Consider the following 26,487-nt stretch of genomic DNA (forward strand, 5'->3'; position numbering starts at 1 on the left):
AAATTGCTTCTTTTTGAAAACGGGTTTTTTGTAGCAAGACACAAATTGCAAAAGCCATGTTTAAAAAACAAAAAAGTTATTAGACTCTGAAGGATTCAGCCAAAGTGGGAAGTTAAATAAACAAATCACTTCATCAGACTTGGAAAGATCACTTTTGTCTTACTTAAGAGACCTACATTAATTACCTTTAAGGTCTTTTACACGGACTATTTAAAAGAAGTACAATTTATTTATTTATTTCAAATGAGGTGCTTCTTCTGAAGTATTAAATAATGTCTACAAATGCAAAAGCATTTTTATAAATAGGTAATTAAAACAGATGACTAAAATTAAGTCAAGCTGCAAAACATTACCCAGGATGCACTATGTTTTTGTGTTTGTTTTTTTTTTAATAAACATCTCAGGCAATTTTTTTCCATCCAAAGCCCAAAGCACGTCAGGAGGAAAAAAGAAGTAGGAAGTTTCATAGGGGAAAAAACATACATATATAATGAAATAATGTCAAACCCCAAACTAAAGTATTTACAAGATAGTCCCTGAAGCACAGTTTGTCATATTGCAATTACACCTTGCCTACTGCCAAGCCAAAGTGCTTACTATTTCCACTAGGGGGAGAAATATCTTAACATAAAGCAACGGCAGATAAGGAATGGGTTTTCTTGAGCAATTATCAGAACAAAGCTCCCTTGGCTGTGTGTACCTTCTAATTACTCAATACAATTAAAATGACTAACCTAAAACAAACAGGAAAAAAACCTGCCAGCCTGATATGAGGGACTTCATTAAACCTTTCCCCCTCATCAATCAAATCAGAAAGAAGGGAATGCCATTACATATTATACACACTATAGAGCTATTAAAGGAAGTAAATTCAGTGAGTTTCTCTCTCTCTTTTAATAAAGGAAGTGGCTCTCTTGAAAAAGAAATGTCGTGGTATTTACCCATCTGGATGCTGCTTGAAAACAAATTGTCCTCCTAAGAGCAGAAATACAGTATGTTTTCTCTCAGTTCACTGGCTTATGAATGACTTTTTGTTGTTGTTGTTGTTTTGTTCATACACATGATAATGTCATTTTCTGTGTCACTGATGTGCTTGTTCCTCCTACTCATCCAACTGTATAAAGGAGCTATGCCAATCAGACCTCCATGCTTACACTGGATTGTTGTAAGTTCTTTACCGCTGGTTTCTGTGCATCTACTTCAAGTCAATGTTTAGAACAACACAGGAATTTAGGGGAGGGGTGGGGTGGTAGGAAAGGAAAACAGCTACTTATTCCTTCTAAAAGGCTTATGCAGTTCCTTTTATAAGGCCCGGTCATTAACAGAAGATGACAACAGAGTCATTTTTCTTCAGCTGACAATTGCGACATTTTTCCAGCAGCGTGCAAGGTGTTGAAAACCTGGCAGCTGTTACCTCCTGGGATGAAGATACTTTTTTATCCTCCCTTGACAGTTTAACTCAGTGGGTCAGCACCTTTAAAGACTGCAAAGTATCCTTGAAGAGGATGGAAGCTTGAATTACTGCTCCCTCCCTAATCAATGTAAACCCTCACTGCAGGTGAAGCCTCCATCTATAGAGGTGCATGGGGGAGGAAAATGTAATGCCCTGAGCCAGATGGTTTTTATCTTGTTTTTAAAGAATAAAGGAACAAGCTAACAAGGGAGACAGCTACTTTGTTAGCTTCTTGGCCTCTCTCATGGCTTTGCATCCCCAGGGTTCCAGCTACACAAGAGAAAGAATACAGAAAAACGTAAACACTTAAAGAAATATAACTAGAGGGCTGGCATCATGCTGCTTTCAAAGAGTTGAGACGGCTCTACTCAATGCTTTATTTATCACTACCCACGTTCTCAGGATGGTAAGTGGACACATACACAAAGGGAATGGGGGATGGGGGAGGGATTAGACCGAGGTCACAATTTACTCAATTACAGAGAAAGGCAGGGTTGACAGATCCTATTAGCACCAATGTGAAGCTAAGAAGGAGTATGCATGTTGTAAGGCTATGTTTTCAAAGAGTAATGAGTACTTTCATGTATCCTCTCAGGCCTTTGCCCTTGTTTGCAGATATGAGTACTATGAACACAGTTGCTATGGTTTTCTGGGCTTCACATTCTAGGAATAAAAGTAAAAAGAGAACTGTAGCTACTCTGCACATCTTTTAAATAGAAGTTTACACTTAAAATAACAAGAGGTCAGAAGATTATTCAGAAATTTAGAAAATGAAAAGAATAATTACATCCCCCACCCCACCCCCCCACCTCCCAACTCTACTGCGTTCTGATGTTGGATATAAAATGGAAAAGCAGGTATACAAAACAACTTGGTGACACAGGGAGTAATGTCTTCTGACTTCCTCTTTCAATATTTTTTCTGCTAATGTCTTTCTCAAGTCTTAGAATTATGGTTATGGTAACCTCATAATACAAGTCAGGGAGTGTTCTTTTCTACTCTGTTTTCTATTTTGGTGTTATTTATTCCTTAAATGTTTGATAGAGTTCACCAGAAAACTATGTGGGCCTTTTGATAATTCAGTTTTTTCAACAGACATAGGGCTCTTCAAATTTTGTTTCACCTTGTTTTGGTATAAGTTGTGTTTTTTAAGGAACTGGTCCATGTCATCTAAGATGCCAAATTTTTGGTATAAAGTTATTTATAATATTCCCTTTTACCTTTTTAATGTAAGAACTGTAGTGATAATACTTCTTCCAGTTCCTCTAACAGTTAAATAACTCTAAATTAACAGGCGTGTTCATATCCTACCAACAATGATTAAACTATACTTTAGAATAATATATATAAGCTCTAAAATTAGTTTAAAACAACACTAAATTTATTAGAACATAAAAGTATTTCAAAATAAGTGGTTAAAGAGTGGTAAACCCCATTAGAAATAGTATGCAAAAGAACCTCAAGTTAAGGGACTAGGCCACATGATGCAAATCCTACTTACATCTACCTGAGGTAAAAGGCAGCTCTGACACCTTTTTATCTATATAACTTGACTAAAGGTGGGGTAGGGAGAGCAAACGGCATTTCATTATTGTCCTATGCATAGAGAAAAGAAGGCGTTTAAACAGCTTCTATACTATATCCTACATTAAAAAACTCAGTGATGGGGTAATCAAGTTCAGAGCAGTCCTGGACAGCTGCCCTGTGACCCGCTTGTATTGACCCCTGTTATTCATCACTCATCCCTAAGATTGAGAGGGCAAGCTCCTAGGGAGTGACCACCACAATAGACAGACACAAGCCAACAGTAATCTGGTTCCAGCAAAAAACCAGATGGCACTGCAATAAATTTACAAATCTGCATTCATGGGGCTGTTAAAACACCCAGAAGCTAAAAGACTCCGAGGGCCCCAGGAGGATCTCTTACTTCCCCATTTCTAAAGGCCATTTCTCTTTCCAAGAACACTGAGTTCATGCTCTTCACAAAGAGAATAGAGATAAAACCCTTTACAAAGAAAGGAGGGGGGGAAAGCCTCATGACCTAATTAATCTCCAGAGCTTGGATCTCAACACTGAATGACAGATATTAGAAAAATAATTTTGGAGTACTAGGAGGATAAAAACAAACCTAAAAAACGGTTGTTAAATTAGAGCAGATGGGGTAAAGAGAACCTGCTAAAAAAGCAATGAAAAAAAAACATTAAATTTTTTCAAACACTGCACGAAACAGATCTTGCAAGTAGAAAATGATTCAATAATGTATGCATTTATTTTTTAAATGAATCAGATTAGTCCCATGTGTGACCTGCTGGTCCATCTGTATGTGCTGGACTTAATAGGCACGATTCTCTCTCTTGCTTCAGTTTGAAGTATGAGAGAGATAAATTTAGTTTAATTTTCAACAGATCAGCCTATCCATTTTCCAAATGGACCATCTGGATCAGCCTATTAAAATTAATTTATAACTTTGCAGAGTGAAAATTCGTTTGTTAGCTTAAATAAAGTTGCCAAAACTTTTTGTCATGTCATTGTTTTCTGACAGTTGTTTCTGTATAGTGGGCAGAGTGTTTCCACTTCCAAATTTATCTTATTCAATTTCATCCTATATATTTAGATTTACAGATCAGGTGTTTATCTCCAAGAGTTAAAGCTCTAACTGAACAATATCAATGCTTGATGATCATCTGGCTATTTAACAAAGCTTCCTGAACTGATTCATTTCTACTTACAATTATTTTTATAAAAAAATTTTGCATCCAAAATTGTTTTAACATAAATAAAAGAATGATGTGTCACAATTTCAACTACTTTTCCCCTAAATTAACACTGTCTACAGACTAGAGGTAGAGGGCTGAAGTAAAAATGCTTTGGCAACACTGAGATCTTTCAAATCACTGACTTGCTAATTAAACAAGTCATCAAATCTTTTTCGGCCTCCATTTTCTTCATCTATAAACTGGAAATCATATCTAGCAACTTTACACGGTTCTTGTGAGGGTTAAGTAAAATTAAGTATCAGGTTCACAGTGGGTGCTCCACAAATATTCAATCTCTTCTCTTTCTTAGAATAATGCCATAGATGCAAGTAAATTAAAATTATTTTTACTACTGCTGGTGCTCATCTACTCCAATTTTATATTTAAAATAAATATTTGTGCATACCTATTCTCTGGCAACACTGTAAGAACTTGTTTTTGCTGCCAGTGGGAGATGGAAGATGTTAGAGGTTGCTACAGGCAGTGAGAAGAACCAATTTTTTGACCAAATGTTTTTTTAACATTTTAGTTTTTAAAAACAGAGCACCACAGAAGTGAACTTTCAAAGAATATATTACCTTTGAGGAGTGGCGGCACTGTGGTGAGTAAAAATTATTTTAAAGTTGTCATTAATGTTGGCCTTTACTTCCAGAAAAAGCAAACAAATTTGCTCAGACTTATAGGAGCTAACTTCATTACTGGCAGATCCCTTTTGGTTTTTATTATTTTTTAGTGTATGAAGAATCTTAATAAAAAAGTAAGGTTTAAACTATTCTACTATCTGCATTTAAGATACATTTCAAGTTATTTTTCCCTGAATAAGAAAACTTCCTTTGATTTTGTTTTCACTACGTGTAAACAATTGACTGCGCTGTACTTGTACAACTAGGATATTTTTTAAATGACTGGGAAAACAATGTTAACTGATTGAAATTGATGGCTTGAGAGCCAGACCAACTTCAGAGTATTCTTAATTTAAGCTCCAGTACTTAACAAATGGCAAATTGAGGGTTTCCTGTCTTTTGTTTTGTTGTTGGTAGCTTTTTATTTTAAGTAAGACTGAATTTCATACCTGTCTAAGTGAATTCTTCTCTGGTATTATCTTCCTAGGGGGTTCGCCATTATTACAGTCTTCTCTCTCTGAGGAATTCTGTGAAAGAAAGTAAGCTTTAATTCAGTTCTCATTATCTTCAATCTTATTCTGTGGGAGTAAACTGAATTACATTTCTAATTCTGTAAGCTAGAATACCGTGTATATTTATGCATTTGTTCATATGAAGATTTATATACATATAGACATACACTTATGTAAAGGAAAACATATGCCCATGTATATAAATAAATGTATGTAGGGACCTAGGTGGGAAAGTATTTCATCTTTATTTAAGCACTGCCCAGCAGATCATATTCATTATGAGTCTAGTTTATCGTTCTTTAGAAATGCAGGTTGGCACTGGACACGAAAAAGTTCCAGAGGGTAAAGTATCTGCCTGCAATCCCGGAGACCTGGGTTTGATCCCTGGGTTGGGAAGATCCCCTGGAGAAAGAAATGGCAACCCACTCTAGTACTCCTGCCTGGAAAATTCCATGGACGGAGAAGCCTGGTAGGCTACAGTCCATGGGGTTGCAAAGAGTCGGACACGACTGAGTGACTTCACTCATATTTAGCTGATAACAACTTAAGCCAGGATTACTGCCTTCTCTTAATTAGTTTTAAACCATAGTAAAGTTTGACTGGTCTAAGTTCTCTAAGTCAGATCCTAAAAAATTTAGTTATTTCTCTTCCTCTCTTCTCAGATTTGATTTTATTAAAAATAGTGCTTAGTTAGCTCAAAGCAATAAAATGTAATCAGGGTTTAACAGTTAAAATCCACTCTTGCCACTATAAACTCAAATAGCAGTTAGAAGACCCTAAAATGTCAATGAGATGTTTAATACTTAAAAAAGAGGGAAATAACAATTCAGTTAGAAGCAAGTTCAGAGTTCTAAATATGAACAGAGTAAAAAGGCAACCCATAAAAAAGGGGGGGAAGATTGCAAATTATTTATCTGATAAAGAATTAACATCCAGAATATAGACAGATGTTGTAAAAACTCAACAACAAAAAACAGAACCACCTGATTCAAAAGTGGATGAAGGACTTGAACAGACATTTACCCAAGAATAATACAAATGGTCAACAAGCACATGAAAGGATATTCAGTATCACTACTCATTTCATAAATGAACAGCAAAACTACAAGGTACCACACATTCATTAGGTAGGCTACTGTCAAAAACAAACAAGCAAAAAATAACAGGTATTGATAAGGCTGTTGAAAAACTGCAACTTTCGTGCATCTTTGGGGGGAATGTAAAATGGTATATCTGCTATGGGAAACAGTATGGTTTCTCAAAGAATTAAAAAAGGAACTACTATATGATCCAACAACTCCACCTCTGAGTACATACTCAAAAGAACTGAAGGGGGAATCTTAAAGAGATATTTGTACATCTGTGTTTGTGGCAGCATTATCCACAACAGCTAAAACATGGAAGCAATGCAAGTGTACGCTGATGGATGAATGGTTAAGTAAAATGCAGTATATACTTAAAATGGAACAATATTCAGCCTTAAAAAGGAAGGAAATTCTGACACCACAAAATTGTTGAATCTTTAAGACATTATACTGAGTGAAATAAGCTAGTCATAAAAAGATAAATACAATATGATTCCACTGACATAACACACTTAAGAGTATTCAAAATCATACATACAGAAGGTAGAATGTTGGTTACCAGGGGCTATGAGAAGGAAGGAATGGGGAATTATTGTTCAATGGGTAGAGTTTCAGTTTAACCAGATGAAAAGAGTTATGGAGATGAATGGGGGTGATGGTTGCACAACATTATGAATGTATTTAATATCACTGAACTGTATACTTTTAAAATGGTTAAGATGATAAATTTTATATGTATTTTACCACATTAAAAAACAACTGAAAAAAATCTGGTAACCAACACATGTAAATCACTATCTGCAAGGCAAAATACAGAAAACTGAAATACACACTATTTGGGCTCTATTTTCCACAATTACATGTATGAGTGTGTGCTAAGTCACTTCAGTCGTGACTAACTCTTTGCGACCCTGTGGACATAGCCCGCCTGGCTCTTCTGTCCATGGGATTCTCCAGACAAGAATACTGGAGTAGGTTGCCATGCTCTCATCCAATTACGTGTGTAATGTTAGCATCTTAGAAAGTGCAGCTGATTTACTCATTATATTACATATAATCATCATATTCTGAAGAGTTACTTTCAGATCTAAAAATTATATCCAACATGAGTTTATCTGAAAAATTTCATACAAGTATGAAATTGAATACAGGATCATAATGGTGTTTTAAACTTAGATAGTATACATTTTTTTCCATTTGTATCAAGAGGCCCTCTATGGCTAACATCTGTGTGCCTTCTGTGTCACACCTTGATAGGCCAGCACACTAAGGTATTCCTTCTGGCCAGAAATCTCTTATGAGGTTTAACTTGATATTTTACATTTATAATGATCACTTTACATTAAAGGTCCCTAAAATCAATACAAAGAAAAGGAAAAAAATGTTATGTTACAAGCTAGGGATAGAGGCTCAATAACTTCAGAATTCTAACTGCTTTTACTCTCCGATACAAATGAATTATATTCAATTAAGCCAGTATTCAATTTTAGTAACTTATAATCTATTAAGTAACTACTTCCCAGTCCATGAAGTTACACACCCTCCTTTAAATAAAATACCATTTCAGATCACCTAAACCTGTTTAGTTCAATAAGGTCCTATATTTCAAAATTAATTGTTTTTTTTAAATGTCATCATAATAAAGTTGGAAGCTTAATTACTTTCTGGTGAAAGTCTGTTATAATGAAGACATTATAAATCACATTTTTACTCTACAGGTGCTTTGGATGAAACAAAATTGATGGCAAACTCTCTACACTAAATTACCTAGCAAAAAAACCTGTGATCTTAACCTAATGCAATGAGTCAGTTCAGTTCAGTTGCTCAGTTGTGTCCGACTCTCTGCGACCCCATAGACTGCAGGACGCTAGGCTTCCCTGTCCATCAGTGAAGCCATCCAACCATCTCATCCTCTGTCATCCCCCTTTCCTCCTGCCTTCAATCTTTCCCAGCATCAGGGTTTTTTCCAATGAGTCAGTTCTTCGAATCAGGTGGCCAAAGTATTGGAGCTTCAGCTTCAGCATCAGTCCTTCCAATGGATATGCAGGACTAATTTCCTTTACGATTGACTGGTTGGATCTCCTTGCAGTCCAAGGAACTCCCAAGAGTCTTGTCCAACCCCACAGTTCAAAAGCATCAATTCTTCGGTGCTCAGTGGCTATCTAGCCCAAATCAGCAATTTTCTTCCTCCTGACCCTCTATTTTTCCTGATTTAGATGGGAAACTACTGAGTGAGCATTATAAGAATGTCTAAGGTATTAAAAGATAAAGGGAGCTAAAGGATGATTACTACCTTAGAGCAGAACACAGAGCTGAAGAGGAGCTCCTTTCCCTTCTCCATCCCATCAGGGCAAAGGATATATATATTATTTTGTTGTTTTAAAAAAAAGGGTAACTTTAACATTAACAAGCAGGAAAAGGAGAAAAACACTGTTACAGCTAGTTCTCTTTTAGATCATTTAACCCAACATTTTTTGCTCTTTTTCCCAACTTCTTTTAATCATTTTTTACTTTTACTGGACCATCCACCATGAGAAAACAAATCAATTCAATTCAATCAATTCAAAAAATTCAATTATTTTGTTGCTTAAAACAGAGGTAGTAACATTAAACAGTCATGTTATCAGGAGCAAGGAGTAAGGTACCCACCTCAGAGTGAAGAGGAGAGCCAGAAAGCCAGAGAATAAGAAATTAATAGCTCTACAGTCTTGAGGATGGCTGGGAATGATTAAGCAGCCAACATACCTGATAGTCACCTTGGTGGTTCTCAAAGACTGTGCTCTCCAACATCACCCAGTTCGGTAGCACAGTTATTCCTTGTATCTTTAACTATGGTGCATTCCAATAAGCAATATTCACAACTGCCCTTGGTCATATCAAGCTAAATTATGTCCAAGTCTAAATTATGTCCAATCAAGCTAAATTAAGTTCTACTTATGGGTAACTAAAAGATGCAGGTAAGACTCATCATACAAATTCAGTTCAGTTCAGTTCAGTCACTCAGTCGTGTCCGACTCTGCGACCCCATCAATCGCAGCACGCCAGGCCTCCCTGTCCATCACCAACTCCCAGAGTTCACCCAAACTTACGTCCATTGAGTCAGTGATGCCATCCAGCCATCTCATCCTCTGTCATCCCCAATCCCTCCCAGCATCAGGGTCTTTTCCAATGAGTCAACTCTTCACATGAGGTGGCCAAAGTACTGGAGTTTGAGCTTCAGCATCAGTCCTTCCAATGAACACCCAGGACTGATCTCCTTTAGAATGGACTGGCTGGATCTCCTTGCAGTCCAAGGGACTCTCAACAGTCTTCTCCAACACCACAGTTCAAAAGCATCAATTCTTCGGCGCTCAGCTTTCTTCACAGTCCAACTCTCACATCCATACATGACCACTGGAAAAACCATAGCCTTGACTAGACAGACCTTAGTTGGCAAAGTAATGTCTCTGCTTTTTAATATGCTATCTAGGTTGGTCATAATTTTCCTTCCAAGGAGTAAGCGTCTTTTAATTTTACTGCAGATGGTGACTGCAGTGATTTTGGAGGCCCCAAAAATAAAGTCTGACACTGTTTTCCACTGTTTCCGCATCTATTTCCCAGGAAGTGATGGGACCAGATGCCATGATCTTAGTTTTCATACAAATTAGCAGGTGACAAATAAGAGGATAATCACATAATCTCAAAATATTTCTACATAAGATACGTAATAATTACAAAAGAAAAAATAGCCTCACAGAAGAGAGATCTGGTAGAAAAAACCTTAACATTATGTGCCTCTTAATATGATATACTCAGAAGAACACATTATTACTTCTTAGGTAACCCTGCCCAAAACATATAACCTCAATCTGCTCATGAGAAACAATAGACTAGGCTGAATTGAGGGAAATCTTGGAAAATTTCTAGTTTGTACCTACAAAAAAGGGTCAAGGTCATAAAATACAAAGGAAGACTAAGGAACTGTTACAGGTTAAAGAAAACTAAACAGAGAAAACTGAATGCAGCCTGTGATCTGAAGTTATTTGGTGGGGGGAGGAGCTGAAACAAAATTGATGGTAAACGCCTCTGCACTGAATTATATAGTGAAAAATAAGTGATCTGAGCCTAACCGGGTGAGTAAGGACTATCGAGCCCATATCCACAATTTTCTTCTCCACCCTTTACTTCATCTGTTCTTGACAGGCAGTTATTGAGTGGGCATTATGATATAAGGTTTGTATAAAGAACAGTATCAGAATTATTGGAAAAATTTGGAACAAGTCTATTAGATGAACTAATAACATCATATCAATGTTAATTTCCTGATTGTTTCTCTACTTTTAAAATTAACATGTGGAAAAACAAATTTTTTTTTGGTGTATAGTTCTATTGAGTTTTGAGAAAACCATAAAGTTATATAACCACCACCACAATCAAGATGTAAAGCAGTTACATTACCTTCCAAATTCCCCTTGATATAGTCAACTCCTTTCCCTAGGGATCACTGATTTACTATTTGTCTCAATAATTCTGTCTTTTCTAAGGCGTCATACAATGAATCATATAGTATGTGATTTTTTGAGTCTGTCTTCTCACCTAACATAATAAATACATTCATTTGTGAGATTTATTTGTGTTCTTTCATATTTCAGCAGTTCTTTCCTTTTTATTGGCAAGTAGTAGCACTGTATGGATGTACCAAAGTCTGTTTATACATTCAACTTCCTGGCTTCGACAGTCTGGACTGGGGTTATTTTTTTTTTTTTTAACTGAAGTTTTGTTGATTTACAGTGTTTCAGGTACACAGCAAAGTGATTCAGCTATACATTTATATTTACTCTTTTTCAGATTCTTTTCCATTACAAGTTATTATAAGATATTAACTATAGTTCCTTGTGCTATATAGTAGGTCCTTATGTTTATCTATTTTATATATGGTAATAGTGTTAATCCCAAATTCCAAAACCCCTCCTCCCTTTCCCCCTTGGTAACCCTAGGTTAGGTTTGTTTTCTATGTCTGTGAGTTTATTTTTTCTTGTAAATAAGTTCATTTGCATCATTTGTACTGTGGTTATTTAAAGAATGTCCTTGGTCTTAGAAATATGCAATGAAAATATTTAGGGGTAAAAGGACATGTGTCTGCAACTAACTTTAAAAGAGCTCAGAAAAAGTAATAAATAAATTGATATTAATATATACGTGTGCATGCTAAGTTGTTTCAGTCATGTCTGACTCTTTGGAACCCTATGGACTGTAGCCTGCTAGGTTCCTCTATCTATGGGATTCAGCAGGCAAGAATATTGGAGTGAGCTGCCAAGCCGTCCTCCAGGGGATTTTCCTGACTCAGGGATTGAACCTGCACCTCCTGCATTGCAGGCAAATTCTTTGCCACTGAGCCACCAGGAAGCCCGTTAATATATATGTATATGCCTGTAATGGACTGCAAGGAGATCCAACCAGTCTATCCTAAAGGAGATCAGTCCTGGGTGTTCACTGGAGGGACTGACGTTAAAGCTGAAACTCCAATACTTTGGCCACCTGATGCGGAGAGCTGACTCATCTGAAAAGACCCTGATGCTGGGAAAGATTGAAGGCAGGAGAAGGGGACATCAGAGGATGAGATGGATGGCATCACCGACACAATAGACATGAGTTTGGGTAAACTCCGGGAGTTGGTGATGGACAGGGAGGCCTGGTGTGTTGCGGTTCATTGGGTCATGAAGAGCCAGACACGACTCCGCGACTGAACTGAACTGAACTGATTGCCTGCAATGTGGGAGACCTGGGTTCAATCCCTGGGTTGGGAAGATCCCCTGGAGAAGGGGTTACCTGCTGCCTGGAAAATTTCATGGACTGTATAGTCCATGGGGTCGCAAAGAGTCAGACACGACTGAGTGACTTTCACTTCACTTCACTTCATGTATAAACAGAGATCAAGCAAATGTGTTGACATATGGAGAATCTATGTAGAGTATAAGGGGATTTTATTTATTTATTTATTACTATTCTTTTAACTTTTCTGTACATCTGAAATTATGTCAAAATAAAAATTAACCGAACAGATGAAATCCAGAAGAAAATATGTTAATAAATGGAAAAACAGAAGTCAGATAAATGAAAAATAAACTGAAGGAAAAAAATTCCTTCAATAAAAATAAAAGTTGTATTTTACCACTTAACCTTGAGCCAACTAGAAAAACCTGACTGCTCAAAACAACTCATTCACAACACTCAGATGGAACATTTCATTATAGGAAATTATTTGCAGAATGTTTGTGTAGTCCTGGAGTAACAATACTGTATAAATATTAGCATTAAAATATTTATACTATATAACTTGTTACCTTTTATATTAACTTGAATATTTATGCCTTAACCCAGCATTCACTAGTTTAGAATTTTTAAGGGCAGAATAAAAGCCTCACTGACAACTTTGAATTTAACTTCAAACTGGAAGCATTAAAGTTGTAACAGCTGCAGACATGCAGACTTGGTAACAGAAATGGTCGGTAAAACAGACTTGGTAGGTAAAAGTCAAATGAAATACTACTAATGCTCATGTGTTAGATCTCAGGATGTTATGTATTTTGGACAAAATGTTTCCAGAAGTAATCTGGAGGTGAATAAAAAAGAAAAAAGGAATCCATTAAAAAAAACTATCTCAAAATCAACATATCCAAATTTAAAGCACTCTTTACCATCCTCACCCACTTTAGGCTAGCTCTTTCCTTCTCAACTTTCTATTCCAGACTTAAATCCTCAGAGTCAATTTTTACTCATCCCTCCCATCCCCACCTTTTCTTTTCTTTTCTTTAAATAGATTGACACCAATTTTAGGTCTTCAATTTTTCCTTTGAGTCATGTATTTTGATAGATCTAACCTTAGTTTTGCATTTTACTCTAGTCTAGACCACCAATTCCTCTTATCAGTGTTACTACTGTTGAGATCGCCTTCTGGCCTCCTTGCCTAAATCTGTATCTGCTCCATTTCATATACTACTGTCGGAATCATTGTTCTAAAGACTACTTCTCTGCTAAAAACCTTTTATTGCTCTCTGTCACCTACAGGATAAATCCAAACTTCTTAGTATAGATAGCATCCACAATTAGGCCAATTTCCATTAAAGTCTCCTGCACCATTTACATGTTATTTATCATTCTTCAAAATAAGAAAAGGGCTCAAATTAGCACTTTATTTCTATTTGGAAACATTGTTTATTTCTCTATTATATCTCTGTATGAACAAGCTTTCCACCCCAACCTTGCTTTGTAGGTTTCTTCAGGGCAGGGCCAGTTTCTTTTCCCCCTTCACTTTCCAGTAGTTGTTGTTCAGTTGCTAAGTCATATCTGACTCTTAGTCACTCCATGGACTGTGAAGCATGTCAGGCTCCCCTGTCCTTCACTATCTCCTGGAGTTTGCCCAGATTCATGTCTGTTGAGTCAGTGATGCTATCTAATCATCTCATCCTCTGCCACCCTCTTCTCCTTTGCTTTCAATCTTTCCCACCAAGCTTGAGAGCATAATATGAGTTTTTAACTGTTTATTAGATTTGAGCACTATTGCCAGATTAACCTTTCTTAACCACCACTAATTTTTTCTTCAAAAATTTATAGTGGCTCTTTGTTTCCATGAAATCAAATATGAAGTTCTAGGCCAGGTTTTTAAGATCTTTCAGAATTTTCTGCTACATTATATCAAGTTATTTCCCTCAACATACTTTTACTTTTTTCCGCCCTAGTTAAACAAGTCTCTTCAGAGTCTCATAAACATGATTTGGTCTTGAAATTTCCAAGCTAGAAGGATCCTTATTAACACTAGTCTAGAATTATAAACACAATTACTTGATCAATTCAAGTCCTACCCATTCTTAAAATGAATTTCAACTTCTTCTCTAAGAAAGTATACAACTGTTCCATCTTATCTTACTGGAAATTTCTTAACATTTTTATTTGGTCCACACAGTTTGGCACTTAAATAGATGAATGTTTGTATTTACTCTCAAGTACCCAATAAGACTGAAAGCTTACTGGACAGTCTTTGTGGTTCCCTGCCCAGAGCCAGCGTGAGGAACTCCGCCCGTGGCAAAGGTCATGAGGAAGGAGGCTCGGCATACGCAAAGGTGGGATCAAGCCTCAGGAGACCCCCTGTTCCCGAGCATCTACCCCCCAAAACCAGAGTCTGCCTGCTTTACTGTGTTATGCTTTCCACCTACTCTTCTGACATTAACAGTGGGTGGTTCCCCTACCACCTTTTTCTGGAAAAAGTTAATTTAGAGCTTTTAGATAATAAATCTCCTGGGCATAATACGAGTGTTTCAATCCAAAAGCCCCTCTGATGGCTTTCTAGCCTGCCTGCCGGACTCTTACAGCTGTGCGTGTGATTGTTTGTGGCCTCCCGACCGTGAGAGGCACAGGAAGCTTAAAACATCCTAGGAATGTAGGGGCTTCCGAGGAGTCAAAATCATTAGAATAGGACTGATTAAGGGTTTCATTTGTTGAGCCAATACTTGCTGCCAAATTTTCATCTATTTGTAGACATAGTTGGCATGTAGAAAAAACAGGTAGTAGACCTGGTATTAGCAACGTTAGATCTTTGAGTTAAGTACTTTCTTTGTTATAACCCACTGCACCTTTGTTCTACAGGAATGTAACTTTATTTAGTACTTTGAGGGTGATGCAGATTAAAGAAAAAACACTTCAAGGGAAAAAGCGTTTTTTGGTTGATAGACATTTATCTAGGAAAAGAGCCATAAAAAATGCTAACAGGCCCCCTGGCCAGAAGATAACGTAAACCACCTGAGACCTTTTGTATACAGGAAGGTATGCAAAAAGAAAGCCTGGTCTCAATAAGGGTCAGGACTGCTGCCCCTGCATAACTCTGCATATTCCATTATTTCTTTATGTACAACTTGGGGTATATAAGCTGCTTTTGAAAATAAAGTTGTGGGTCTGGCACCAATGCTTGGCTCCCCCATGTCGTTCTTTTCTCCCTTTTCTGGCTGAATTCCCGTCTGGAGCATGGAGGCTCACCGTGTCTACTTATTTGCCCTGGCTTCTAAGACCCACGCGAGAGGGAGCCCAAGGCGGGGCACCCTCCGATATTCAAGTGGGCGCCGGTGGCCTACGTAGATGGTGCAAGTTCCTTATCTTGGAACTTTATTGGTTTTCCACGTAAACCAAGTTGTTCAGCCTCTTTTCTCCACTAATTTTCCTACTACACTATTCTTTCCTAATCTCTCTTTATATTTCTAAATAAATAAGTTTTTCCTCGCCAACTCTGTCCCTGCTTCAAATTCCCTGGATCCACCGGGGCTGGACCCCGGCAGTTCCCTCTACCTCCCAACACATTACATAATATACAGATAATAAGGTCTTAATATATAATTGAAACCCTACACCCACACCATCCAGCTAGCTTTAAAAATGGTTTCCACAGCAGAGAAACTTCAAAGTGAGAGCCAACTACAGTCTTATCATTCTATCAATTTAATGCCAGTATAATTTACAGGAGGAGTTTGTAAGCCCCTGCTCTAAATAGTTTCATTGAAACTTAGCCATCCTCATTTATTACCATTTATCTGTGGCTGCTTTTACACTGCAATGGCAGAGGTGGGTAGTCAGGACAGAGACCCTAAGGACCACAAAACCTCAAATGTTTATTATCTGATCCTTTACAAATAAAGTTTGCCAACCCTTCATTAAGAAGGAAAAGTTCTTTGGTTGGTAAAGCATTCCTAGCTTTTCAGAGGTTTATGGATGGAGCAATATTCTCCACTACCTAGTAAGTGGCTTATTTACTGTTTTCAGTTATCTATTCGAACACAACTCCTGATGACATGGATAATTAAGAGTTGATTATATAATCAAATAAAAAACTAAACTAATTTACACAGTGATGAAAAGTCAAGCCACTCATAATGGCTCATAATAATCTTTGAGTAAGCATCTTGCTCAAGGTTGGATGGTGCAACAGCCTAAGCCTGTTTGAGAAGACATCTGCTATAAATAAAATAAGCAGCTCTAAAACTAGAAGTAATGTTTTCCACCTATGCCACAACTCTTCATTGGGAGAATTCAATGGTCTCTATAGCCAGGAAAAACTGTATCATTTTAGCAAAGCAGGCAAATTGTGGTGAATTAAAACTCTGATTTTGAATCAGTTGTTTATCATTATGTAAAATGATAACCCATGTAAAGAGAAAAATCTTGAGGCCAATTTCTATAGCTAGTTGCAAACATTATATTATGCATGGGCTTGATCTGTAAATCAGTAATTGGATTAATATTTTTCTCATTACCTTATTATATGATTTGGAACTAATTATAACCTCCAAAAATATATATGACCTGCAATTTTCAAAAATAGGAACAACTATCCTTCTGCAAGTTTAAAAGGTGAGTTAGCTACATGGATAAAAGTCTTTCAAACTATTCAATGAAAGGTGACAAAAAAAGGTGTGTCTGCGGGTGGGGGGTGTAGTGTGTATATTGTGTGTTTAAACAAATTTTAATTAATTCTTCTAGGATACAATGGACAAAACTTAGGTCAAGTTCAGAAGTTGAAGAATACTATTCTAGGATCAGTTTTAGGGAGGGCCTCAAGTGTCATAAGATAATATTCTCTGGCATGTTCTCACGCACATTGCTTCCCCAGCATGTTTATCATTTGACATATTCTATTAAACCACAGCCACCTCAAAGCCTCCCTATATTGCTCAACTTCAACAAGATCCACCAGTTAAAGTTTCCCAGAAGTGATATTTTCTAGTAATACACCAATCCAAGCACAGTATTAGGAACTGGATGGAATGGAAAGCACTCTCGGGGGCAACCAAACACAGAACTTCCATTAGTACCACCTTACTCCCTGTGACAAAAGTCCAAAAGACACCAAGTAGGTTTTCCCCTCTGCTACACTGTCCAACACTAATTATAAAACAGATGCAGCCTTTCTCAAAATGCAAACCCGGATTGTGTATATTTGCAAAGAACAACTATTTTTTTATGCTTCCAAATTCTTAATCCTGTTTGGAGCTGTCAGTGGGGGTTAATGGAAGCCTTGGATAGGAGAATTCCAATCTGGTTGGCAGATGGATAGGTTGGTTATAGCTGCATAACTATGTCTTGCCTGCAGGCACAATTCAAAACACTGTTAAAGCAATATAAAGTCTCTGTCAAGCTGAACCATTTGGATCAGTGGCAAGGAGAAATAATAATAAAAAAGAAGTTCATTTCTGGGCCTTGTGCATTTATGCTAGTATGCAGAAACTGATTAATTGTCATAGTGTGCTGGTCTTCTATACCTCAGATTTCTACTTCTGGAGTAGATTTTGCATGCTAATATAATCATTCTCCCTCTTGAGACATTAGCAAATAATCAAATGAAAAACAGGATCATAATTTACTGAGATTCGAGCAATTCTCTATGCAAATTTGACTTGTTATTGCTGCTGCCTCGTTAATCTGAATGCCTTTGACAAACTCCTTTGATTTATGAACTCGTGACAACTCCAATGTGTATATATTTTGCTAGATTGACATTATCATTAAGAGTGGGTGGACTGAGCTCACATGAATGGCTGATTTTATTCGCTGGTGTCTGCTGCTCAACAGCTGAGCATCTCCTCCTCACAAAGCCCCTGAGCGTCAGGCTCTTCCCATCTTCCCATCCATTCATCATCTCGATGTTAATTGGCCCAGGCTTTAAGCAAATTTTCAACACGATTTAAAGGCACGATGACACTGATTACTGACCCTCTGCCATACGGTGCCTATTGATTAACCTGACAGAGATGATGAGCTTGAGGGAAACTAGGTGTGTGGGTACCTCAAGGGGAAAAATATATTGTCTATGCAGGCAAACACTTGTCATTACCTCACAAGCTAGAATTTGCACAGCTCACATTCTTAAAACACACTACTGCTTCAACACCTACAGCTAACGCAAAAAGTGCTTTCTGTATTCAGATATTACAGATATGTCATGTCAAAGCACATGACACATTCAGTATTTAGAAGAACTCCTCAGATAGATGGCTGCCTTTCACCCAATTATGCTTGTGCTGGCTGATATATGTATTTTGGGTAAAATGCAAAGAAAGAGCCGGGTAGTCTGGCAATGCTGTATCATATGAGAAATGAATTAGAACAGGGAAACAAACTAGATTCTTGAAAACAGATAGATAGAGGAAGGAAAAAAGGAAGGAGTAAACTGTCTGCTGCCATTCTACCACTACTACAATAAGCTGCCATTCTATTGCTGTTACAATGTGAGGTACTCTTAAAAAGGAAGAGAATAACCACCCAATTTTACAAATTTTATTTTCCGTTCTTTAAATACTGCTACCTGATTCCAACCATCAAACAATCTCTGGCACAGAAACTACCAAGAACTGAATATTTTAAAATAAAACGAAATAATATTTAAGTCTAACAAACATAATACCCCTTAAATTCTTGCTTGCCCATTTTCAACAACTGCTGTACTTAGGGAAAGTGTGCAGGGTTATTTCAAGTTAAGCTTCATGAGAAAACTAAATGCTTCATTATTTGAGAAAAATATTAAAGTTCATAATTAATAGTTACTGAGCACACACATTAAAAACCAAAAATGATCTGTTTAAAGATACACAAATTTATAAAAGCAAAGTCATGCCGCGCTATCAGGGATCAGACAAAAACCACCTTTAGATAGGGAAAGTTCTTATTTAAAACAAAGCTAACAAAATATGTTGCCTCTGGCCACACACATCACCTTGTTTACTTACGAGTCCTGGAGGGACAGCCAATATATAATTTTAAACACGGAGATTTTGGAGCAGTTCTAACAGTTATTTCAAAGCTAAAATAATAGAAAACTGAACAACAGCCCGGCTGTAGTCCTATTACAGTGACATGGCTGTTAATGTAAGAGATCAAATGTTTTTCAACTCAAACAGCATTGGTGCCTGTTATACTGGAACATGCAGCTTTTACTCCCTAAAAGCCTGCCTCCTGCTCTTTTAAGATAAACAAGCTCAACTAAGCACTGAGATACTCTGATAAGAAGGATGGAAGAGAGAGCTGCACCAGGGAGTGACAAGGCAAGGAGATGAAGGAGCAGAGCTGCTTTTGTTAACTTTCAAGTTACAGAATGTATCGTAATACACCATTTTAATATTTCACCATTAAATAATAGCTAGTATAGGAGGAAAGATTTCTATCAATAAATATGAGAAACAGGAAAAAAAAAAAAGCCAGAACAGTTCTGTTTTGTGAACAGGAGAGATATTACACAGCTGTCTGAACACATTCAGCTTTGTGACCTCTTAATCAAAGGTTTGAACATTAACTTAGCAATAACTATGAGTACTATATAAAAGAGTCTGTAATTATGTTAATATGCTCCACATCAGAAGCAATAGTCCATTTAAATGCTAAAGGATTTTTTGACTCTAAAGGCCTGATTTAAAAACAAACAGAAAAACTTCATACCTTGCCTTCACAAGTAATTTTTTTATACTTTATTTTGCTTAACATGCAGTCACCAAACCACATCTATTTCTAACAATGTGGCTTAATATTTTTAAAATCCCAATAGGCTTGCAAAGGGTGCATTTATATACTACTGCAACCAAGATGACTATCATTTGCTCAGAAAAAAATGAGTTTCATGCATATGGTTTTACTGTTTAAAACACAATGAAAAGGTACAAAGTAGCTAAACAAGTACAGTAAAATGAATAAAAATTCAGCAGGGGTATTTGGGATTAAAAGGCATATATAATAATAATAATAATAATAATAATAATAACCCACCTATCATGGTGAACAAAAGTATAAATAGTTCAATTTACTTCTCTTACTTTTAAACCTACATGAATCTGAAATAATTTTTTTCCTTTTCAAGATAGAACCTTTATGCTTATATGTTTAGGACAGATCCTTTCACACCACAATTTTCTTTGCTGCCATATTTACACAACATTTCATCCAGAGACCCTATGCATATACTTTTGTATGAATGAAGAGGCAAACATTTGCTTCTACTAATAAGGACATCTGGTTATTTTTGTAACTCAAGGACATCTGCATTCCGCAGATCTTTCTGATTTCTCAAAATGGGATTGAGAACTATAGAACCCTTACGATGTATGCCAAAATCCCTCTCTCTGCAAAAGTTATTTCTGTCATTCCTGTTCCTGAGTTTTTTTTTCCTGCTAAATGACTTTCATCACCTTGGATGTCTTCCCTGCTTTAGTATATTCTCATTTTATTACAATTCAACAATATTGTAAAAGAAATTTAGGGCTCCTTTAAAGTTGATAAACTGTAATATCCCCAAAATGCCTATCCATTTTGGAGTGAAAATAAAACCATCCCAAGTAAATAAGTAAATTCGTGGAAACCACAATGGGCTAGGTTAAGATTTATGTTTAGGTGTATATTTCTATTGTGCATCGTCCCTTATTTAATCACTTTTTTCCCTTATTACTAAGAAATTATTATTCTGTGGGTTTGTTATGCTGTGGGCTTTTCCACTAATTATACAAAGTCATAATGAATTTTCAGGTCTTTAAAATTACAAATATCATTTCCACTCATTGACTTATATAGATTTTTGGTTTCCAACGGTGAATAACATGGTTCAGCATAGGTCCTGAAGGGTATGCCTTAAAGAATAGAAACTTACCAATAAGAAATCAAACATCACATTTTGCTTTATAGCCTTTGCTTTCCTTTTAAAATGCCAAGTAGACAAACTATACTCCTTATTCGGATACTTGAGTTTAAGCTCTAACTTTTGTTTTACTGTAAATTCTGCTTTTCATTTTCTGCTCATCTCCATTACAGGAATATATACACACATACATATATTAATATATAATGAGAAAAAATATGTTTTTAAACAGAAAAAAACTAATATAATCCACAACGACTACCTTCTGACAGGTCTTAAGCCATACACCAAGGCAGTATTGGCCTAAAGGATTTAAAATTTAAGTGAGAAGGCTTCTATTTCTGAAGGGTCAAAGGTTATAAATATCAATTCATGTCCTCAGTTTTTTGTTAATATTACCAAACAACAAAATAAAAAGCTGATTAACCTGGAGTGAGTACATGAGAAATTTGGGAAGAGAGCAAATTTTACTGCCCCAGGGACAAACACACACATATATTGTTGAGTTGTTAGTGTTGTTGTTTTAAACAATGCTCTTTGGTGTCTAACAAAATTTTAAAGGTTTTTCTTTCTCTCTAATAGAAGACTATTCCTATAACAATGGAAATGTTCTCCACTTAAAGGATATGGTTATATGTTATTCTAACAAAATTATTTTCTCTTAAGCCTACGGAATGTTAGAGAATGGAAAAAGAAATAAGTCAGAAACATTCACCTAAATGTTCCAGAATTATTCTGTTTTGGATCAGCATCTAAATTTTAAAAATCAGATAATCACTTAAGCATGATTTTTTTAAACTGAAGAGTAGTTGACTTACAATGTTGTTAGTTTCACAGTATAGCAAAGTTCTTCAGATACAGTTATAGATATATAAATACACACACATATAAATGTATATATATATTCTCAGATTATTTTCCATATAGTTTATTATAAGGTATTAGATATAGTTCCCTGTGCTATATACAGTAGATCCTTGTCATTTATCTATGTTATATATAGTAGTGTGTATCTGTTGATCCTGAACTCCCAATTTATCACCACCACCCTTTCCCTTTTGGTAACCATGAATTTCTTTCTATATCATAAGTCTACTTCTGTTTCACAAATAAGCTCATTTGTATCATTTTCTTTTTTTTAGATTTCACATATAAGCATGATTATTTAATTGAATAAATAATGATTAACCACTTCAGACCAGGCTAATTTAATCAACAGTCTCTTAAATCTATTATTAGTATTGTCAATGGTATTTTGTCGAGCTATGGAATGAAAAAATCACCAGAACTTCGGAGTTTTGTAATGAATAATTGGTTTGACAAATACTAAACGTTAGTTTTAATACTGCAGTACTTGTTCTTGTAGTACAGAACCAGTACTATTCTGTAAACCATCATATTCTGTATACTGAATACCATCATAACCAACTTTGGTATTAAAGTTTGCTTGCCACAATTGCCCTTTGTGGAAACCAATGTAACTCGTGCTCCTGCAGACAAGGAAGGAACAACAGCCTTCAAAACCAGCTGCTGATCACTGACTACAATACAAAGAATATTCTGGGCAGTGATTGGTAAAGAAAGCACAGCTATTTCTAAATGCCGGTAGCTCCCAGAATCTCTTTTCCTTTTGAGTGGAATAGTCTGCAAGCACTGACTGGTGGGTCATTCGACCCATGGGGGCCTGGAAAGGTTTCAGGAATAACAGAGGTCATGTAATTGCCAAAAGAGCATTAGCTACTCAATCATAATGGATAATTAAATGACCTACATGATTCCTGAAATAGCTGTTCTATATTTGGTCTATTACTTGCGTCCCTTAAGATAAGCTATTCGTCTGGTCTGCCTTGACCTGCAAAAGTCCAACCTGCGCCTGAAAACTAGCTGCATGCTTCCGTTGCTCAGTAAATCCCACCCCCCACCACCAAGTAGTCATGCCCCAGACTATGCTTTCAAGAGGACATATACACACACAAAAATCAATCTTGTATCCTTCTCCCTGTTGTGCCTTCTGGAATACAAACGACTAAAGCAAAGAAAAAAATTAGTAAATTCCTGGCTTAGATCTTCAGGGGACAGAAAGAGGATACATAAGAACTACAAAGAAGAAAAGCCATGATAAAATTTTTTTAAGTTTTGCTCAATATGCCTCCAAAGAATTTTACATTGATTACAAAGCTAGTCAGAAATTTTTTGTGGGCAGCAAGTCATTAAAACTCCAATTGCCTAAACTGCATTTTTGATGTGTGGGCTATCAGAATTCTTCTTGGCCTAGATTTTAGTCCATATAGAAAAGCAAACTGCTTCTTAACAGATAAAACATACCTGGAACCAACTGTTTTATAATAGCAGTAGCAAAGGGAACAAGAATCTATATGCTTCACATTTTCATCTCTTTAAATAGTTCAACAACCTCACTATAATATTTGATCAGAAATATAACCAAATAGAACCTAACTGCATGAACGGCAAAAGTGTACTGGAGAATAAGCTTCTTTAGGAGGAAAAGGTCTGCCTGTGGCCCTAGAGGTAGCTGCACATCACGCAAACACTGAAGAAAGAGGCAAGAGACAAGTGACCAAAGACAACTCCACAATAATGGCAAGGGACAAGGGATGTAAGGGACAAAAGAGTTCACATTTAGAATACCTTGGAGGTTACTAGGATTTTTCCGTTTCCATGGGAAATTGTGTAGCTTCAGGCTACTGACTACCCTGGTCTCCTACTAGTACATGAATGGCTTATTAAACCTAGAACATATCTGTTTTAGTTAACTTCTGGGCAGGGGGGGTTAGAGTAGAAGAGAACAAAATGTACTTAAATGCTGAATTTTTTCTCCAGGCTGAATGCCTTTCATCCAATAAGACATTCAAAGCAGTGACCCAGCAAATGGATTGAAAAAGCAATCTTCCGTCCCAGTGCCACATTATCATTCCTATTCAGTATTCTCCATGAGATATCTCAATCAGCTGTGTGTAAGTGACAACGCAGCCCATTGCTGGGTTAATTAAACATTTGACTTTAACACCCTCCCCGTCATTAAGCAAATAAAAACAGATAATTCAAACTGCACTTCATCCTCAGGGTACACAACACACATGTCAAAATTAAGAGAGTCCAAGGCCTCTGGGGAATTCTGTTGGGGCTATAATCAGTTTAAATCTTATCTGGTTTATCAATTATTCTATTGATTAAACCAAAGCGGTTATACACAACTCCTCTGCCACATGGGATTGATGTCAGCAGAGCAAGAAAATAACTGCAGGAGGTTCCAAACTGATTTAAAAAGAGACCAATGGACAGACCAATAATAGTCGATTATTATATACCAGTGATCCATATACTGAAGAGTTGATTCTTAGTTTCAGGCGGGTGAAGTGAACTGTTTCCAATCACTATATCCTCCTGCTATATACCTCACCACTGGCTTGAGTAAATTTATGTCTTGGAAGATCAACATATTTTCTACTGATTTAAACAGAAACTAGCATGGTCAGTGATTGAAATATTTTATAGATACAGACTCTAAACTGTAACAGAGAGAGTCTCAAACAGGGAAACCCAAATTTTTTTCCTAAAAAAAAACTTACCTGTCTGCACACCACTGGGAACATGCAGGGATGAAAGGGGGCATACTTGAGAATTGATTCTCCTAAAAATATGTAATCGCACAGTTACTACAGTGTATTAAAACATCAAATTCTTGAAAAAGAGAATCTAAGAAATCTGAGATCTTACCATAGATTCAGACTCATGACTCCTTTTATTAATTCCAAGGGCAAACATCTTCAAAACCATTAATAACAATGAAAATATAGTGGTCCATCTTCAAACAAAATGTTGACATTCAAGCTCTAACATGAAATTCCTATTGAATTTTTTAAAAACGATTCTGATACTCTCCTGCTCAATTCATTGTATAGAAGCCTTCAAATGTCCAGAACCCTTATCACCTCAAGGCCATGTTCTATTATAATATATATAAGAAAACCACTAATAAACCATACTAACAAAAATGGGGGGATGGTGGGTAAAACTACTCCACACTTTATATTTGTGCACGCATAGCTGTGCTCTTCAGAAACAGAATTTGTTCACTGCTAATCTTGGCACCACGTGTGCAACCAACCATAATTTAACTTATCTCCTTCAGATTTTTTGTTTTCAGGCAGACTAAGTAAGAAACCTGCATTAGCATGCTGTATTCTACGCTCACCACTAGAAATACTGAGGGTGCTATTTGTAATTGTATTCTTTTTAAGAGGTTTGTTCTCTGCAGCTGTTTTCTGCTTGCAGTGTATTTTGTGTAATCAGCACATCATCATAAATACATTGGCTGTTCCCCTGAGGGTAGCTGTCAGTGTTTAATTTACAGAACAACCTGGCCAATGTGAATTTTAACACTACAGCACTAGGCAAGGAGTTACCACACTCTGTGAAAAACAGGCTTCTATGAATTTTTATATCAAGACCTGGTCCCAGGACAATTTAAGTTCTAGAAATAGACTGTTTAAAGAAGCACTTTATACCTTGTATGCAATAGACTCTTTCCCACTTAACGGCCTTAGAAGAAGCCCTGAAGTAACCAAACCGCAAGTGGGCACTACAAATTCTAGAGACAACAGGATTGAACATCTATGATCTACCAGCAGGAGGCACTGTTATAAATGTTACCCATCTCTTTTTAAAGCTACATGTAAAGCTATCAAAAACATCACTGCTCCCTTGGAAGGTGTGTAAAGGCAGAAGAGAAAATCATTTAAGATGTTTATTTTTGCTGACATGAACTATATCTGATATGAAAATAGGTATACTGCTTCCTTACAGCTGCTACTAAGCCAGACCTTATCTAGCTCAACGAATGAGAAAAACACATGAAACGAATGATTATTCGTAGCAGTGCATGCCATTAAGTCGCTTTGATTGCATCTGACTCTTTGCGATCCTATGGACTATAGTCAAGTTCCTCTGCCCATGGGATTCCCTAGGCAAGAATTCTGGAGTGGGATGCCATGCCCTCCTCCATGGGATCTTCCTGACTCAGAGATCAAATCCAGTCTCCTGCATTCGCAGGTGGGTTCTTTACCATTAGTGCCACCTGGGAAGCAGCAGTAGTCCCCACAAATTATATGCATAGTGCCTGGTACATAAGCTCTCAATGAATGTCTAATAAATAACTATAAGCTCCTTGAGGACAGGGTCTGAATCTTAATTTATGCCCAGTAATTTGTACAGTACCCAGCACACAGAAGGTATTCAATACATGAATTAAACTGAACTAAGGCTAGTTGTGAGTGGCAATGTTATTTGTAAAGATTTAGATCTACATAATGTCGAAATATATTTTCTAAATCAGTAAAATGCCCTTAAAAGCAGATGGAGTGTCTATCATGTATTTTAGTCATTTTAATTAATGCTAT

General features: G+C 36.6%; 1 protein-coding gene across 5 annotated transcripts in view; it reads right to left on the minus strand.

Moving 5' to 3' along the window:
* Positions 1-26,487, minus strand: part of BTRC (beta-transducin repeat containing E3 ubiquitin protein ligase) — a 182,628-nt gene that overhangs the window by 76,170 nt on the left and 79,971 nt on the right. For 2 of the 5 annotated variants that reach the window (XM_018041148.1, XM_018041146.1), the window contains one exon: positions 5,282-5,359. The exons of 2 other annotated variants lie outside the window; for them this stretch is intronic. In XM_018041148.1, coding sequence (XP_017896637.1) covers positions 5,282-5,359 — 78 coding nt within the window. Of the gene's footprint in view, positions 1-5,281; positions 5,360-24,657; positions 24,720-24,805; positions 24,933-26,487 lie in introns of those variants that run through there. One more of the 5 variants, XM_018041150.1, reaches the window with a different exon arrangement.

The sequence above is a fragment of the Capra hircus genome, chromosome 26, assembly GCF_001704415.2.
Source record: "Capra hircus breed San Clemente chromosome 26, ASM170441v1, whole genome shotgun sequence".
Classification (NCBI taxonomy): Eukaryota; Metazoa; Chordata; class Mammalia; order Artiodactyla; family Bovidae; genus Capra; species Capra hircus.